Below are 20003 nucleotides of genomic sequence, written 5' to 3' on the forward strand. Positions count from 1 at the left end.
AAAAAAAATATTGGAAAATGCAATATTTCAGGAACTTACAGCACTTTTAACGAACTTAGGCGTACGGGGCACTTTTATACCCGTAACGCACTACGATGTAAACTATTACGGGGCGGATTGGGCCTCGTAACGCACTAGATTTTGGGTTAAGGTTTTGGCTTGCCGCAGCGAACGTGTTAATTAATTTTCATAGTTAAATACGGGTAATTATTATTAAATAATCAGACATAAACAGCGTTGTAGAGTTGTTTATAACAAAACACTAAAACATTAACTTTTTAATTACATTTTCATTAATCCATTTCATAAATTAATTCAGACAATTTTCATTGAATAAATTCATAAATTAATTCAGGTATTTATTAAATAATCAGATTAAGGTACTTCAAATAATCTCATAAATTAATTCAGACAATTATTATTATTATTATATAATCAGATTAAGGTACTTATCTCTGTTCGTGGCGCTGGTAGAACTAAAAGTGACTGCTCGCCGACGAGCAGTCCCTTTTATAACCAGTCCAGGTAAACTTGCCAACCGACCCGATTTCTTTGTCTACCGACATTATTGCCATAAATTTAAATGTTTGAGAGAAACGTACCTTAAAATGTTACAATTATTAAATATTATAATGGCAAATCCAACAAATTCAAGAATTTGTGTCTTGCCCTAGTCAACTGGTAGTTAAGGGCGTAATCCGTTATTCATTGTGCAATAAAGTTTCAATAAATATTCCGCCCCTAATCTCTGAAACTGTTCTGAAAAGTTTTAGATATGCAGATTATAGGAAACCCATAAGGAATGTATGAGTCATGGGACACACGCAGAAGCAGCACCCGCCAGGGTGCAAAGATTCTTTGAGAGTTCATGGAATCTAAAACGAACTAGGCTGTTGGATGAAAATGGTGAATGAAATACCTGTCTATAGGATAAAAAATTCTACTACACAGCGCCAACTCGCCTCTTAGATTTTTTTTCATTTCAACCCGATCGTTAATTATATCCCTAACGCCAGCCAAAGCAAGTCAGAGATAGAGTCCTGGGTCACCTATCAGCACACTCGGTCGACGATATTTTGGTGCTAATAAAAAAAAATCGGCCAAGAGCGTGTCGGGCCACGCTCAGTGTAGGGGCTCAAGTTCCGAAGTTCTACTTTTGTGATTTTTATCATATTATTTTTTAAACAAATGGTTCAAAAGTTAGAGGGGGGGGAGACACACTTTTTTTCCTTTAAGAGCGATTATTTCCGAAAATATTAAATTTATCAAAAAACGATTTTAGTAAACCCTTATTTATTTTTAAATACCTATCCAACAATATATCACACGTTGGGGTAGGAATGAAAAAAAAAATCAGTCCCTACTTTACATGAAGGGGGGGTACCCTAACAAAACATTTTTTTCCACTTTTTAGGGTTCCGTAGTCAACTAGGAACCCTTATAGTTTCGCCATGTCTGTCTGTCCGTCCGTCCGTCCGTCCGTCCGTCCGTCCGTCCGTCCGTCCGTCCGTCCGTCCGTCCGTCCGCGGATAATCTCAGTAACCGTTAGCACTAGAAAGCTGAAATTTGGTACCAATATGTATATGAATCACGCCGACAAAGTGCAAAAATAAAAAATGGAAAAAAATGTTTTATTAGGGTACCCCCCCTACATGTAAAGTGGGGGCTGAATTTTTTTTTCATTCCAACCCTAACGTGTGATATATTGTTGGATAGGTATTTAAAAATGAATAAGGGTTTGCTAAGATCGTTTTTTGATAATATTTATATTTTCGGAAATAATCGCTCCTAAAGGAAAAAAAAGTGCGTCCCCCCCCTCTAACTTTTGAACCATATGTTTAAAAAATATGAAAAAAATCACAAAAGTAGAACTTTATAAAGACTTTCTAGGAAAATTATTTTGAACTTGATAGGTTCAGTAGTTTTTGAGAAAAATACGTAAAACTACGGAACCCTACACTGAGCGTGGCCCGACACGCTCTTGGCCGGTTTTATTTTACCACTTTGTCGGCGTGATTGATATACATATTAGTACCAAATTTCAGCTTTCTAGTGCTAACGGTTACTGAGATTATCCGCGGACGGACGGACGAACGGACGGACAGACAGACATGACGAAACTATAAGGGTTCCTAGTTGACTACGGAATCCTAAAAACAATAAATAGCTTTAAACCATATCCATAAAGATTAGACTACATTTCGATAATAGGTTTGTCACATAAGGTTTAAAAGATATACTATCAAAGCCATTATTTAGTTCATAGACATATTGAAAACAAGTAAGTGGCCTTAGAAATTAATATTTTTTCGTTACAAATAAATTAATTTTGTAACGCGAACATTTACCAAAAATGTATAAACTCAGTGCAAACAAGCTTAGTTTAACCGGCCGCTACTAGATGGCGCCACCGGTACTGGTTTTCCGAGTGAACTTAGCAAATATTTAAGTGTTCCCGTAGACTTAAAATTCTAAAACCTAGTGCAACATGTGTTAACGGGTGCCTAGAATTTTATAGTAATCAAGTCAATACGTAACTCTTAGATAAAATTCGTCAAATTGTTAGTTTGGCCGTCCGTCAACAGATGGCGCCACGGGTATCAATATTGTGATATTGAACTTCGATGTTTAAATATTTAAATCATGGGACACGGTTCCCGTAACTTGTATATTTTACTGAAGTAACTAGTAAATGTAAAGATTGTAAATAAGTAGTCAAACATGTAAAAAACAAACAACAATGTTAGTACTAAGATCAACTTATCTGTTACACACAAAACTCAATAGATGTCGCTGTGCTGTGGCGCATCCCAAAGCTAGTTGACGCTATTAAGATTTTTCCTGGGATAACGACCTCATCCACTGAACAATGTTTAATTTGAGAAATAGTTAGGAGTCAATTCGTGCACACCTTATGTACCGTATCGGGACTTTGGTGGACCATTTGACTAAATCTATCATCGCTCCCTTAGCGCTCGACTGCTGTCCTCAAGGACGCTGTACGGCCTTTGATACCTAGTTTATTGTACTTAGCATAGTGCCGACTGGAAATAAAAGCCTAAGTCTGCTACACGCCGCCCTTTCACTACGCTCTCGCGCACGCCCCACCCCTCTACGGATTTTCATCCCCTTACATCTGGCGCCCAACTCGAGGCCGTGCTGTGACGTCGCGAGGTCGATGACTGTCGAGACACTAAGAGCGAAGATTTTGCGGCAACGTGTAGAAATGGCTGTTAACATGTCAGAAGGACAGTTCCAGCAGCTATTGGAGGCGATCACCAGCGCTGTACGTCCTGCTCCGCCGCCGGTGAAGCGTAGCTCCTTCGCGAAGGCAACTTTCTTCTTCGTCGGTAAACGGGATCCAGCCTGCGTGCAAACGTTCCTGACAGCAGCTACGTGTTTCAAACGTCTCAATGACGCAATATGTAGTTTGCCTCTACAAGCGACCGCTCGAAAAGCGGTGAAAGTTGAAGTGCTGCCACCAGCCACAACCACTACCTGTACTGCGACAACCGCGACAGCAGCGCCAGCGCCGTCTCCGCCACCGCCCGTCAACACTTGTTATGGGTGCGGTACGCCAGGCGTTGTTAGGAGCAGTTGCCCGAAGTGTGCAGTAGCTAAACACTACGGAACGCACCTACAGTCTTATGGAAGAGGGGGAGACCCAGAGACTACCCCTGTACCAGCAACCGGAAATGAACGCGGACGTGCTCCCACACTGACTACAACTCAACGTCGACTTTCCTGTCACTGCGCCGGGTCGACTGCAGTTCCAGAGGGGGAGACTGTAACGCGAATATTTACCAAAAACGTATAAACTCAGTGCAAACAAGCTTAGTTTAACCGGCCGCTACTAGATGGCGCCACCGGTACTGGTTTTCCGAGTGAACTTAGCAAATATTTAAGTGTTCCCGTAGACTTAAAATTCTAAAACCTAGTGCAACATGTGTTAACGGGTGCCTAGAATTTTATAGTAATCAAGTCAATACGTAACTCTTAGATAAAATTCGTCAAATTGTTAGTTTGGCCGTCCGTCAACAGATGGCGCCACGGGTATCAATATTGTGATATTGAACTTCGATGTTTAAATATTTAAATCATGGGACACGGTTCCCGTAACTTGTATATTTTACTGAAGTAACTAGTAAATGTAAAGATTGTAAATAAGTAGTCAAACATGTAAAAAACAAACAACAATGTTAGTACTAAGATCAACTTATCTGTTACACACAAAACTCAATAGATGTCGCTGTGCTGTGGCGCATCCCAAAGCTAGTTGACGCTATTAAGATTTTTCCTGGGATAACGACCTCATCCACTGAACAATGTTTAATTTGAGAAATAGTTAGGAGTCAATTCGTGCACACCTTATGTACCGTATCGGGACTTTGGTGGACCATTTGACTAAATCTATCATCGCTCCCTTAGCGCTCGACTGCTGTCCTCAAGGACGCTGTACGGCCTTTGATACCTAGTTTATTGTACTTAGCATAGTGCCGACTGGAAATAAAAGCCTAAGTCTGCTACACGCCGCCCTTTCACTACGCTCTCGCGCACGCCCCACCCCTCTACGGATTTTCATCCCCTTACAATTTGTAATATTTTTGTGCAAGTCTCTTATAACTAAGCATAATCCGTTTGTATAAATCGAAACAAAACATGGTAAAATTAACCAAAACCTGAAGTTTATAATTTTTATAGTTTAATTTCATTTGATATTATGATTGTAGGTTTTCAGTTAAATCCCATTTTAATGTCCCTTTTAAATGTTTGATTTTATTTGAAAAAGTAATAAAAATTAACAAAATTGTTGTGACCAGTGTGTATAATTGTCATTCGTCACCCTATTTCACAGCCGTTTTAAATACACCAAACATTTGGTTGCGAAAAATATATTATGTCTGTGCACTGTGATACGCTATTCCAACAAAAAAAAACAGAGTAGTTCCCTAACCGTATGTAAGTACCTACAATTGCTTATTTTACTTTTTTTTTTCAGGACAATATGTTAAAACTACTAGCCACCTTGCTTTTATTAAGCAGCTATGCAAATAGTGAAAAGTTCAATTTCACAAATTACGCCCTATACAGGGTAACCCCGAGCACCGCTGAAGAACTAGAAATACTAAATTCCATGTTATCTAACCCTCAGTTAGATTTCTTCGAAGATCCAGTAATTGTCAATGAAATGGTCAGCGTAGTAACATCACCTGGATACAGAAAAACGTTTGATGATATATTAAAAGCAAATAGTATTGATGCTGAAGTTACTATTGAAAATATACAAACGTAAGTAATTTAAGCATGATCCCCTAAAACATAATATTACATAGGACTTATTGACCAGTGAGAAGATATAGGTAACGCACGGAAAATAATGGTCACACAGAGATGAGAGTATATATTAAAAATAAAATTCAGGGTAAAACGCGATTAGCCAACCTTTTGTATCACATGATTGTTTGATCAGTGAAAAGATGATTCAACTTTTTTTTCTCAATTCAACTCAATTTAAGATGTTTCTGTTTGTAGGGTAATTGACAACGAAAAACACGGTAAATATATTCAACGCAATGTGCAATCTATGACATGGGACGCGTACTATCCTTTGGAAGACATATACTCTTGGCTTGATGACATAGCTGCTGACAACAGTGATATAGTTACAATAATAAAAGGAGGAGAGTCATATGAACGAAGAGAAATTAAAGGAGTTAAAATTTCTCACGGTAGCGGTAGAAAGTCCATATTTATTGAAGGAGGTATACATGCTAGAGAATGGATAGCTGACGCAACAGTAAACTACATTATTACTCAGCTCTTGTATAGTGAAGATCCGGAAGCGCAAGCTGCTGCTAGAGATTTCGATTGGTACATATTTCCCTGCACAAACCCTGATGGTTATGTTTGGACATGGACAGACGTAAGTTTCTATACCTATGTGTTAAATAACATATTGCATTTTTTTTATTATTATAGCGAAGATTTTTTTTTTATGTTTTGGTTTCTATTTTAGTTCAGACTGTGGCGTAAAAACAGGCGTCCCGTTGGAACTGAATTTGGAATTGATTTAAACAGAAATTGGGACAGCAATTGGATGCGTAAGTAACTTTTGTGTTAAATAAATGAAAAATAGTACCGCAAATGTAAGCAGAATTAACATTAAGTAATCATTATATGTTACGATTCCAATAAAAATAAATGATAAAAAGGATGTGTCAATATTACAGTCGAAAACTAAACCTTATAATTATCTCTCTGATTTGCGAGGTCTATAGTGCCTATACTTATTTTGATCTAAACTATCCTGCAGAACTTTGCAGAAAGAGTTAATTGACTGGTGAAATAATTAGAATGAAAAATGTTTGTCTTTACAGTTAAAGGTTCCAGCAATGATGCTTCTAGCGACATCTATGCTGGTACCGGTCCGTTTTCCGAACCCGAAGCAAGTACTTTAGCCGCCTATATAGAAAGCGTTGCAGAAAATATGGAAATGTATATCAGCTTCCATTCTGCGGGGCAAATGCTTATGGTTCCTTACGGAAATACTACTGACCGGTTGGACAATTATGAAGATTCGGTAATTATTAATTCATACTGATCCTCGTAAGTTGATTTTTGAAACGAACTTACATCATTAGTTAGGTTCTAGTGCGAAAATATTTTCCTTCGTATTTTTACGGAAACGTAGTACGTGTCATGCTATTTTAGTCAGTCTCAGTACAAAACTTACTGACTACTGATACAGTCTGAACTAGCATAACAAATACGAACGTTTCCGTAAAAACTTTTTAACAAAAAATAAAACCGCCTTCAAAAATAAGCGCGTTACAAAACACCTGTACCTCTAATGTAGGAAGTCGTTCTTTTAATTTTACCTTTTGTATTATACAGATATCATTAAAAATTACAATTTTATGGAGAAAGTGACCAGAGGGCCAAATTTTTACCTACTGCAATAAAATATACATATAATTTTTCCGCAACATTTTTACGCTATCGCAATAACTTACCTACGTATTAAAAAAACGTGCTAGTCACACTGATTAAGATTATAAAATTATAAGTAGACAACAAGTGATTAATGTACAGTGAGCTGAAAAAGTGCATGGCGAATTTATCAACGAAATTCATTCATAATTTGTCCATGCGATTTCGTAGCTCACTTACCAACTCCTTATTTTTGTACTTTTGTGGGTGTCGGCGTCGTAGAAGTAATCTGTGGGATATGGGTTAAATTGTGGCGTCAGCGATAGGCTGGCACCCTGTCACTTCTATATCACTTCAGTATTTTTTTTCAACTCCTTAGTTGCCAAGAGTGGCACTGAAGCTTGAGCGGTTTCATGTACTCTGCCCTTACGTTTGGGAATATAGGCAAGACCTTATGTATGTTTACAAAGTCCCTTTTTTATGGTTAATTTATAATTTGTGTTCTTTTTTTTATTACAGGTGAAAATCGCCCGCAGAGCTATAGGCTCTTTGACAGTGCGATACGGAACGAAATATGTGGCTGGCAATGTGGCTAAAGTAGTTTGTAAGTAATTTTCATATAGTCGTATTTTATTGTCTATTAAATGCTAGTCACATAAATCTTTAAAAAACGCTATAAACATGTAAACACAGTTAATGAAAGGTTTCTGCGTACAATGCTAAAATTGTTTTATCTCTAGGAGGCTTTAGGACCCAAGGATAGATTTAAGACAAAAAGTCGCCAAGATTAATTTTTTTATAGCTAATGGAAGTTGCGGTCAGTCACTTGACTTTTTTGAACTTCTGAAATAGCCAATAACGGTAACGGTTTTTTTTTTAGATGAAGCAACGGGAGCTAGTACAGACTGGGTAAAAGAAAAACTACGTATACCTCTCACGTACACCTATGAACTTCGAGACCTTGGTGAATATGGTCATCTTCTGCCCGCTGAGCAAATATTACCCAACAATGAAGAAATTTGGGATTCGGTACTCGCCTTAATAAGGGAAGGTCGAGCTTTGGGCTACTTCAATTCTGCTTCTATCATTTCAGGATCGTTTGCTTCTAGGAGTAGATTCTAGGAGTTTTGTTATATCTTGTAAATTAAGAGGAAGATAAAACATCGACAACTTTAAAATCATTTACATGTTCATGCTCATAATTATAGTTTAGGAACATTCTATGCATTGTATTTCGCTTGGTATTTCGTACGTTGCGATTTTTCTATTTCGGCGTTTAAAGCAATTGATAATTTGTCTGTACATAATTCTGCACAATGCCTTAGATAAGGATCCTCTTTCACCAGCCAATTTTCAGAAAATTCGTCTTTGTACGGGACACCAGTAGCCTATTTCATGGAATGCTCCTTTAACATGTTTTTCAATGGATATATTTTTAACTTTTATTAATTTGTTATTCTTAATATATTTGTATTTATCATTATAAAGATCGTATTTAACTTCATGATTTTATGCTTCAAGTGTTTTTTTCTTATTTTCTTTAAGCAAAACAATTCTGTGTAATATCAATGTTTACTGTAGTAAAACTTATTTCAACTTTCACGATTTTTACACATATATAAAATTGTTGCAAACGGGACTTCATTTTATTATTATGAAATGGACTTACTCTTGACCACAAACTAGCCAAATGAAATAAATAATAATAAATAAATATGTATATTATTCGTCTTAAATTTATTCAGTTAATTTTATGAAACATTGATAATGATGTTCGGTATTTATCGTTGATAATTTGATAAAAGACCATTTATGTCAAAGCGGTGAAATGTAATCCATATAGATTAGCCTGTATTTTTGATAATTATTTTATTGGACAAGGCTTAAAATGGAACGTTTTAAAGATATTACTTTATATCTTAAACATATTGGATAAGGTAAGTCCCATTGTTTTGAAGATGTTTATTTTTATTTATTGTCTGTGTGTATGTTTATTTTACAATAGTTTTGATTCGTATCTATTCATTCTAAACTCATACAGACTCTATAATCTTGCACCAAACTAACTATCTCTATTTTATGAAATTGTTGACTGGAAGGGAATGCCTTAAGGCACCAAGTCCACTAAACTTGTACTTTTTGTTATTAAATTTTGCAATAACAAAGTTTGAATAATTAAATATCGAATATTTTAACTAAAAACCAATATTGTACAAATCAATTATATTTAAACAGTAATTATAGTCAATAAGTTTAATAAGACTGTAGCGGCGTTTAATTGGTGAGGCTAACTTACATTCGTCCAGAGGCGCTTGTGGGGCCACGTGGAAACACTTTGGGAAAATCCTCACACTAAAACGATTGTCACATATAAACGGAAGCTTAGGTCACTGGGTTTTGATATCACTTGAATGTCAATTTTCACGTTTGTGTCGCGCCGGTGCACCGATAACTATTTTTAATTCGTAATAACGGGAGCGCAGATCATGGCGCTCGCACGATCGAAGAGAGAAAGTTTTTCTTTATTCCCGCCAGGTGGCGTTGTAGGCGCACCGGAAAGTCGCTTTGGGACTTCTGTAATTGCCAGCTCCAAAAAACTGTGCTACATATACATGGAAAAAAGTATTCTTTCTAAATTGTGTTGCCTTGTATGTATGAAAATGAAATAACTATTTAACTATATCAAGAAAAGAAATTAAAACTAAAAATCTCTGTTCCTCGACGGAACATGCCGCTCACCTTAAAAGACACGGAGTGACTTTTAAAAGAAATAAAAAAAGAAACTATACGAAAGTATACCAAAATATTTTATGAAACTTATATTTAACTTAACATTAAGAGTCGTAACGATTGTATAAGTTTATTCTAAAGGTAAGGGACAGACCTTCACAACAGGTCGTTTGAACAACGTGTTCCCGCTTTTCAATGTTACGACGCGAATAACTTGATCGCTGCCCGGATGGACAGCATGAACGCGCGCGAGTTTCCACTGCAGCGGCGGCAGGTGGTCGTCGCATACCACAACAACAGTACCTTCACGAACGGCGGGACCGCGGTCTTGAAGCCACTTTGTACTTTGTTGCAGTTGATGGAGATATTCACGACTCCATCGACGCCAGAAATGCTGGACAGCTTGCTGTATCCAGCGCCAACGTGTAAGACGATTAGGGTTCTCGTCTATCACAGAAACGTCCGGTAGGGCCGTTAAGGGCTCACCGATTAAGAAATGGGCCGGCGTAAGAGGTAAAGGATCCGCGGAGTCCGAACTTAGAGCGCAGAGCGGACGACTGTTTAATACAGCTTCGATTTGACACGTCAAAGTGTGCATACAATCATATGTTTGCGTTTGTGTACCTATTACGCGATGTAAATGAGTTTTGAAACTCTTAACAGCCGCTTCAAATAATCCATCGAAATGACTAGCATAAGGTGGTTGAAAATGCCAAGTTAATCCTTGTTTTAAAGTTTGTTGATTAAGGGCACTCATGACCGAATCATTACGTAAAAAAGTATATAACTCTTGAAGGTAATTATTACAACCAACAAAGTTACGTCCGCAATCGGTATATATATCCGTACAATATCCTCGACGGGACGTGAAACGTCTAGACTAAGAAAAGTAAGCTACCCTGGACATAATTCAATAACTCGTCCTTTTTGATATTTTATCGGGTATTATTATTAAGCATCAAATAGTAATTATGTACATAGATAAAAAAAATACGATCGTATTCATATCTTATAAAAATCGTGAGATATAGTACATTATCCAACTTTTCGCTAACAGCAAAATAGTTAACCGAAAACTTTGTTAGATTAACTTTGTGGTGCACTCAAATGCGATCAGTTATTTGCGATATTACAAAGAAAATAAATCTGATTGTGTACTTTTTTTACCGTTTTAATTTAATGTGAATATCTAGGTAGGTAAAAATGGTGCCCATGATATATATATCAATTTGCATTGTATTGAGTATATATAGACATTTAGCACCGATCTTAAACATATATTTTTAACGCTTATAGAAACATGAATTTCTCAGTAGGTATAAATTGTAACTGAGATTTTTTTGCTTAAGACCAGGTTTTTGTGTACTATAATCATGATTTTATCAAAATTAATACTGTGAAGGTCGCGCTTAAGAAAGAAAAGGATTCCTAGTTGACTACGGAACCCTAAAAAACATTCAGTCGAATTGAGAACCTCCTACTTTTTTTGAAGTCGGTTAAAAAAACAACCTTAATTGCCGGCCGGCAAACGGCTAACCGATTGAAACAGAAACATAAATGAAAAGAGAGGGCGAACGGCGACACCTGCGTGTCGGCGATTTCAAAGGTAAGCGCACGTGCACCCGACCTCGCTACCTACGCCCAGGTGCGGGCGCGGATTTCGACCTTCGCGCCGTGCAATAGAATTCAATGTCGGCTGCTCGTGTGCGGTCTGTTTGTTTTATAGAGTGGCGGCATTTTCAACATCAAAGGGTGAGCCTATTTTGTGCAAAATTCTGTTATATCAATAACTTCTCACGTCACTAGATTATCGACTTTGAATGTCGAGTATATTTATAGTATCATCACTTTATTTCAGTGTACGAATTTCGTATGTGTTAAAAATCATTGTTCTAGCTTCATAAACCAGGGAGGAAATAATGGAGAGCGTTTATATGTCTTGTTTTGCCTTAATTCAATATCATCACATATTTTTGTTGCTGATAAAATAATACATCCTATATATCAAGCGGCGCGCCACCTGTGCGACGCTCGAGTTGTGTCTGCTAGCGGCGCGTCGCTTGAGTTGCCTGCGCCGCCTGCGCCGCGCCGCTTCAGTGTAATTTAAAAAACGTCTCCTCAGTACATTTTGTATAGGAAAGACGTAAGACGCGCCTCAAGCGACGCCGCGCCCCGTCGCCGCCACCGCGCCGCCGCCACCTCGTTAAATTACATTCAGGCGGCGTGGCGGAGACGTCCGTTGCGCGCCCCGAGACACGCGACGCTCTGGTGTGGTCGGTCACTAAGGGTGCATTGGGGTGATTTCGAATCACAGAAATACTCGGGTAATGTCGAAAGGGGTTCTTGATATGATGGAATAAGTTGTAATTTTTATGTGACTTTCGAAATTAGACGACTTTCGAAATTACCCCGTTGCACCCTATTACTTAATGGCCTCATAAACGGTATGATTTATTCATTTAAACATTATTGCACAGTAAAAAAATTTACAAAAGGCGAACGTAATACCTACCAAAAGGCATTTTATCTTTACGATCGGTCGTAAGACATTAATCGAAACGACCGATCGGACCAATCGACAATGTATTTTTTTTATTTTAATATCGTTATCGTTAACGATATCATTGTTCGCATATGATATCGGACATCGTAGCAAAATCCTGTGCAATCATGAATATCGCAACGATGGATCAAAAGTGTGTGGCCGCTGGCGACCAACGATTCGATTTTAGGTTTTAGTGACATACCTATTAAACCTGGCGTTAACTAGGCTTGCGGAATCGAATCGAAAAAAAACTGCCTTCTATACATTTACTTTGAACAGCGAATTCGATTCATCGCATCGGCAATGAATGCAATCTCATCGTAAATATAGGCGATGTTGAACGTACATGTGCATCAGCCACTACATTTAATATAAAATATCTGGGCAACCGAGCTTCGCTCGGTTCTGTTTTGTATCCTTGACATGTGTCGCCATCTAGTTCAAAAATGAATAGTACCTACATCGAGCGAAAGAATTCTCAGCCTTAACAACACAACTACTCCACACGAGATGGCGCGCATTTCGCCACAAAAACTCAAATAGTGTATTTTCTATTCGTTTTAGCCTTGACCTGTGTCGCCATCTAGTGTTTGCAATAAATAGTACTTACATCGACCGAAATAATTCTGTCTTAACAGTACAACTACTGCACACGAGATGGCGCGCGAAGAAAAACGCATGAAAACTCGAAAATTCGCGTTTTCCGGGACCTAAGGATAAGTTAGACCGATTTTTCACCCCCAAAAACCCCCACATAACAAATTTCTGCGAAATCGTTAGAGCGGTTTCCGAGATCGTCAGTGTAAATAAATATATATATAAATAAATAAATAAATATACAAGAATTGCTCGTTTAAAAGTATAAGATAAAATCCCATAATAATAAAATAAATAAATAAATAAATAAATATTATAGGACATTCTTACACAGATTGACTGAGCCCCACGGTAAGCTCAAGAAGGCTTGTGTTGTGGGTACTCAGACAACGATATATATAATATATATAAATACTTATATACATAGAAAACATCCATGACTCAGGAACAAATATCTGTGCTCATCACACAAATAAATGCCCTTACCGGGATTCGAACCCGGGACCGCGGCGTAGCAGGCAGGGTCACTACTAGGGTGTGCAAACCGGTTAACCGGTTAACCGAAAAACCGGTTAACCGAGACTTTTTGGCCTCTGTTAAAAACCGGTTTTTATAGTCTATAACCGGTTAATAACCGAAACTGTATTTATTTCTCAAAATTTGGAAAATTAGGCATTAAAAGGTTCAAAAATACGTAATTATTTAATTTTTGTAAAAATAAAGATTTATTCATTACTTTTCATTAACTAGATTATTATCTGTAATGATTTTATTTTAAAAATTAGTCCCGAGTCTACTCAATTAAACATTTTGTACAATACAGTTTATACAGTAGAGTCCGGTTAGTATATTACGACTCCGCATAGACCTAACGTCCAACCTCTTACAACGACATAAGCACAGGTATTTATTTGTTTTTCGTATGTGATAGTATGAAAGTACATCCGTTTATTACGACTCCGATTTTAACGACCAGCCGCTTTTTACGACACATTTTACTCAGAATCCGTCCGTCAAGTCCGGTTGCAACGACGAGCGACAACGTTTTTAGTTTTACTAGTAAATTGAGGAAACAAAGCTACTTCCACCCGAGCACGGCTGGCGGCGGAGATTGCATTGTGGCCATGTAACTTTTTGAAGTATTGCTCTTAAAATTTTATCAATTTGTTCGCTCTAATCTTATAAGCTAAATAGAACCCAATTTGTATTTTTCGATTGCGTACAAACTAGTTTTACTTACAAATGATGAGCAAGTACGCATACTAAAAAGGACTTTTCTAACTAAACAAGTCACAATAAAATAAGATATTAATACTATGATAATAATACCCTGTAAATAAACCTATTGATTGAAATGTTTTAGTAATAGAGATGTAGATATTACTTTTAATTAAAAGAAATGAAATTCGTTTTGTACGACATCCGGTTAGTACGACGTAATATCAGATCGGCGGTCCCTTGAGCGTCGTTGTAACCGGAGTCTACCGTATATTTCAAACTATATTTTTTAAAAGAAAGGTAAAATGGAGATCTTGGTTTTCTTACATCAATTGCTTGTATTACTAGGGGCTCTGGGAGCTGTAGACCTTCGCGACATGCCTAGAAGACGCAAAACTGACGAATCACATTCAAACCACACAAGCCTTTATTAGCAATTTCCGCATTTACCAAATTTCCAAAAGCTGGATAAAAATGATCTTCATCGTGCAAGTAATACCTGCTACGATATCATCAACATCAGAATTCTTAAAGGTAATGGTAATTATTGCGTAGACCGGCCATTTACTAAAAATCCTCAAAACCGGTTAACCGGTTTTGAAGGAAAAGTCTCGGTTATTAACCGGTTTTTTAAGTTAACCGGTTTTTGCATACCCTAGTCACTACCGACTGCGCCAGACCGGTCGTCTAATAATAACTTGCAGCACAGAATATATATTAGTACAAGTATAAAAGACTCACTGCTTTGCTTTATGGTTCACAAAATGCCGCCCGCTCTTCATAATTCTTACCTACATCCTACATACATTCAATAATCACAAAATTACAATTTTGAAAAAACCCCCGACCGCGACCTAGTGGACCGATTTTCATGAAACGTGGCTAAGAACACTCCCGACTAACTCAGCTTTCAGACAAAAAAAACTAAATCAAAATCGGTTCATCCATTCGAGAGCTACGATGCCACAGACAGACAAATAGACAGACAGACAGACAGATAGACATACACACAGACAGACACGTCAAACTTATAACACCCCTTCGTTTATGCGTCGGGGGTTAAAAACGGACCTAACGCGAGCAGACGACATTGAGTTCTACTGCCCCGCGAGAAGGACGCCATCTACTGTCGCCGTCATGTCCTTGTAGGCCTTCTAGCTCGGCGAAAGAATCGTGATCGCGGAGTGCGCGGGCCCTGATTATAATTATTTTGTCCAGTTATTATAATAACCTATACAAAAAGTACCGATAGAATACGTATTCTAATCTATATCTGCATAGAACTATTTAAAACAAACCACAAAAGTTCATAGTTGATCGTTATTGGTACAGTCAGCAACTCAGCTGTGAATACAGATAAATTGCCAAATATATGTATACACACACCTTAATGTACCAAATACCAACACTTGTACAGGAAATAAAATACTCTATACATATTTTTGGCACTTTGTCTTGCCAGCTGTGTTGTTGACTGTACACGATCTAAAAAGGAGCCGAACGGTTATTATAATTATACGCGGTGACTTGCGTAGTCGGCGGCCGCGCGATACATGGTGCTGTCTCTGTTCAGGCCCCGTAGCCGAATGGCATTTCTCCGACGCGAAACGAAAACGAAACGCAGTCTGGCTCTGTCGCGCCAATACGCAAGAGCGATAGAGATAGATATCTACTACCGTTTCGTTTCGTGAGCGTTTGTGCCATTCGCCTACGCACCCTGTTCTCACTACCACGAACTTGAAGAACAATATTGCTGTCTCTCTCAATCTTTAGGCGTCATTCATATATTACGTCATACTAAATGTGACAATCCATGTTAAAGAATTAAAAAAGCGTGACATTGGGGGGGTCCAAACAGTAGTCCATAAACCACGTCTTTGACCAACGTGAGTGATATCTCTGTCACTCTTTACGTCTTTACTAACAGAAATTTAAATAACAATAGTGCTATCTCTGTCACTCTTTACTAACAGAAATTTAAATAACAAAAATGCTATCTCTGTCACTCTTTACTACCAGGAACTTAAATTATTATAGTGCTATCTCTGTCACTCTTTACTATCAGGAACTTAAATTGTTATAGTGCTATCTCTGTCACTCTTTACTACCAGGACCTTAAATTATTATAGTGCTATCTCTGTCACTCTTTACTGTGTGCGGGAAGTGCACATACCACGAGTTTGACTAACATGAGTGCTATCTCTATCACTCTTTACTACCAGGAACTTAAATTATGAGAGTGCTATCTCTGTCACTCTTTACTACCAGGAACATAAATTTTATTATTATAGTGCTATCTCTGTCACTCTTTACTACCAGGAACTTAAATGATTATAGTGCTATCTCTGTCACTCTTTACTGTGTGCGGGAAGTGCACATACCACGAGTTTGACTAACATGAGTGCTATCTCTGTCACTCTTTACTACCAGGAACTTAAATGATTATAGTGCTATCTCTGTCACTCTTTACTGTGTGCGGGAAGTGCACATACCACGAGTTTGACTAACATGAGTGCTATCTCTGTCACTCTTTACTTCTAGGAACTTAAATATTTTTTTCGGTTTCGCTTTCGGTTTTGGTCTTGGTTTCGGTGTCGGTTTTGGTGTAGGTTTCGGTGTCGGTTTCGGTTTCGATTTCGGTGTTCGTTTCCATTCCCGTTTCGGTTTCCGTTTTCGTTTTCAGTTTTGTTTTTGTTTAAACTAACAGAACTAAAACTAAAACCAAAACCAAAACCAAACCAGAAACGGGAAATCGAACACGGGAAACCGGATATCGGATACCGTATATCGGATACTGGTTACCGGTTACTGTCTACCGTTTACCGGATACCGGTTACCGTCTACCGGTTACCGGATACCGGTCACCGTTTACCGGATACCGGTTAACGGTCATTGGTTACTGGTTACCGGTTACCGGTCACCGAATACCGGAGACCTGTCACCGGTTACCGGTTACCGGGTACCGGTTACCGGATAGCGGATACCGGTTACCGGATACCGGTTACCGGATACCGGTTACCAGATACCGGTTACCGGATACCGGATACAGGATACAGGATACAGGATACAGGATACAGGATACAGGATACAGGATACAGTATACCGGATACCGGTTACCGGTTACCGGGTACCAGATACCAGAAACCAGGTTTTGATTTCTGGTTTCTCATGTTACAACATGTATAGATTAGTCGATACCAAGTCGGACACTTTCGATTAGGCGATTTCGGCTCGCATTGTTACGCAGCATTCGAGTGTTGAGTTTCTCACACATGAGGCCCCCTAATTTGTACCACTCATATTATTGATTTGACTCTCGTAACACAAACACCTCATGCCCACACAAATACACACAAAATAAAATCATTCACAAACTTCAAATCATTCAAAAACTCAACTGTCACACGCGCTCCTCGCGGTCCTCTAAGAACTCCCTCGCGAGAGTCGACACTTCAAAATGAAGCGACATCGCATCGGCTCATCGTCCACAAATCCGAAAAGATCCACCGATAAATTTGTACCGGAAAGACCTCACCGTGACAATGTCACATTACCCAAATTACTTCAAAAATCCTCTGAAAGTGAAACAGTTCATCAGTTCACAGGTTTACCGTAAGAGTGAGTGAGACAGACACGCACTGTGCTTCAAATTTGCCTCGCCAAAATACGTTACACACGACTCGAAAGAATACAGTCTTAAGCGCCGCAAGCTTTCATACATATTACGTTGTTGTGATCCAAGCATCTCGTCAAGCTCGATAGGTACTATTATTGAGCTAACGACTTGACCAGTTTAACGTGACCTATCGGACTAATTGATTTGTATGACTTTTGTCACTTGTAATAAGGCAGCTCTCTTATACTGGACGGTGAAATATTTGTTATCGAAGCGTTTTGAAAACGCGGCGCCCTTGATATCGCCGAGCGCAACACGTGTCGACAACTCGCCGCCCGTTCCCGCTACTACTATACTAGCTATACCTACTCTGTGCACGACCTTATTCTGCAGGTAATAACGTTCATATTAAAGCGCAAGTAAGAAAAATATCAATTAAGTAATGAATCTTACATATTTGTTGTTTAATTGATTTCGTATAGTACTAAGAATATATTAACGGCAAAATTTACCATCTTTCAATTTAGTCAAGTATTTTTCCTTTCCTAAAATTATCAATATTTAAGATTTTGAACAAGCGCCAAAAGTATTGGTATAAGTTTTAATAATTTATCAACACACGTAATATTATATTCATAATAAATTGCAGGATTACGGTTAACAATATTTTCTAGTGAAATACGCCTGAAAATGTGTAACTTACTAAACCTTCTTTATAAATGATAGTTCTGTATGAATTATTTATAAAAATTAGATGTTTTTATATGAAATGCAGGTGTCACAACATAATACAAGCACTTTTTCCGGATTACATTTAATACTTTAGTTATAAAATCAAAAATTATTCAAAGTTCGTTTTTATTTTTTTTTAAATTGAATCGGAACCCTAATTTGATTAATAATTTGTATTTTAACTATCACTAATGATACTTTATACGACAGAAAAAGAAAATTACGGTTACCGAATTATGTCCAGGTCAAGCTATTTTTAACACGCTTTTATTAGGTCGTCGTGTATGTAACTAACTATGTAATGGAATCTGCGGAGGCTAATTTAACCATCTTCCAAGGATCGTAGCGTAATGAAAATTGGCAGCTGTATGTAGTTATGATGACAATACAATAATATGATACTGTTGAACTGATCTGATGATGGAGCCGGAAGATATGAACTGGAACTACATGATGGAACATCGTATCATAGCTGTTTTTGGGTTTCTTAGAAAAGTCTTGTAATGAACTTTGACTACGATTAGGTTTCAAGGTCTGATGATGGAGCCGGAAGATATGAACTGGAACTACATGATGGAACATCGTATCATAGCTGTTTTTGGGTTTCTTAGAAAAGTCTTGTAATTGACTTTGACTACGATTAGGTTTCAAGGTCTGATGATGGAGCCGGAAGATATTGAACTGGAACTACATGATGGAACATCGTATCATAGCAGTTTTTGAGTTTCTTAGAAAAGTCTTGTAATGAACTTTGACTACGATTAGGTTTCAAGGTCTGATGATGAAGCTGGAAGATATGACCTGGAACTACATTATGGAACATCGTATCATAGCTGTTTTTGGGTTTCTTAGAAAAGTCTTGTAATAAACTTTGACTACGATTAGGTTTCAAGGTCTGATGATGAAGCTGGAAGATATGACCTGGAACTACATGATGGAACATCGTATCATAGCTGTTTTTGGGTTTCTTAGAAAAGTATTGTAATGAACTTTGACTACGATTAGGTTTCAAGGTCTGATGATGGAGCCGGAAGATATGAACTGGAACTACATGATGGAACTTCGTATCATAGCTGTTTTCTGGTTTCTTAGAAAAGTCTTACAATGAACTTTGACCACGACTAGGTTTCAAGGTCTGATAGTGAAGCCCGAAGATTGGCACTGGCATTCCATGATGGCATGGCATGGCATCGCAAAAAAGGATCAACAAAGTATGTAAAATAAGTTGGGCTAGGGTTTTCTTGTGACCCTTAAGAGCAAAAGTAAGGGGGGTTCGGGGGGCGAAGCCCCCCGCATAAAAGAATGATAAAGGTAGTATTTAAAATAAGTTGGGTTAGGGTTTTCTTGTGATCCTTAAGTGCAAAAGTAAGGGGGGCTCGGGGGGCGAAACCCCCCGCATAAAAGAAAGATCAACGTAGTATTTAAAACAAGTTGGGTTAGGGTTTTCTTGTGACCTTTAAGAGCAAAGAAAGGGGGGCTCGGGCGGCGAAGCCCCCCGCATAAAAGAAGGATCAATGTAATATTTAAAATAAGTTGGGTTAGGGCTTGTGACCCTTAAGAGCAAAGAAAGGGGGGCTCGGGTGGCGAAGCCCCCCGCATAAAAGAAAGATCAATGTAATATTTAAAATAAGTTGG

At 38.1% G+C, this 20003-nt stretch overlaps 1 protein-coding gene across 1 annotated transcript; it reads left to right on the forward strand.

The window, feature by feature from the left end:
• The first annotated feature begins 2258 nt into the window (after window positions 1–2258).
• Window positions 2259–8569, forward strand: LOC125232756 (zinc carboxypeptidase-like). Its single transcript, XM_048138526.1, has 7 exons — window positions 2259–2281; window positions 5000–5289; window positions 5533–5923; window positions 6017–6101; window positions 6378–6580; window positions 7450–7534; window positions 7811–8569. Exons 2-7 carry the CDS (start codon window positions 5006–5008, stop codon window positions 8050–8052), a joined length of 1290 nt encoding a protein of 429 aa, XP_047994483.1. The 5' UTR covers window positions 2259–2281; window positions 5000–5005; the 3' UTR covers window positions 8053–8569.
• Window positions 8570–20003: the final 11434 nt, after the last annotated feature.

This window comes from Leguminivora glycinivorella, chromosome 13 (assembly GCF_023078275.1).
Source record: "Leguminivora glycinivorella isolate SPB_JAAS2020 chromosome 13, LegGlyc_1.1, whole genome shotgun sequence".
Lineage (NCBI taxonomy): Eukaryota > Metazoa > Arthropoda > Insecta > Lepidoptera > Tortricidae > Leguminivora > Leguminivora glycinivorella.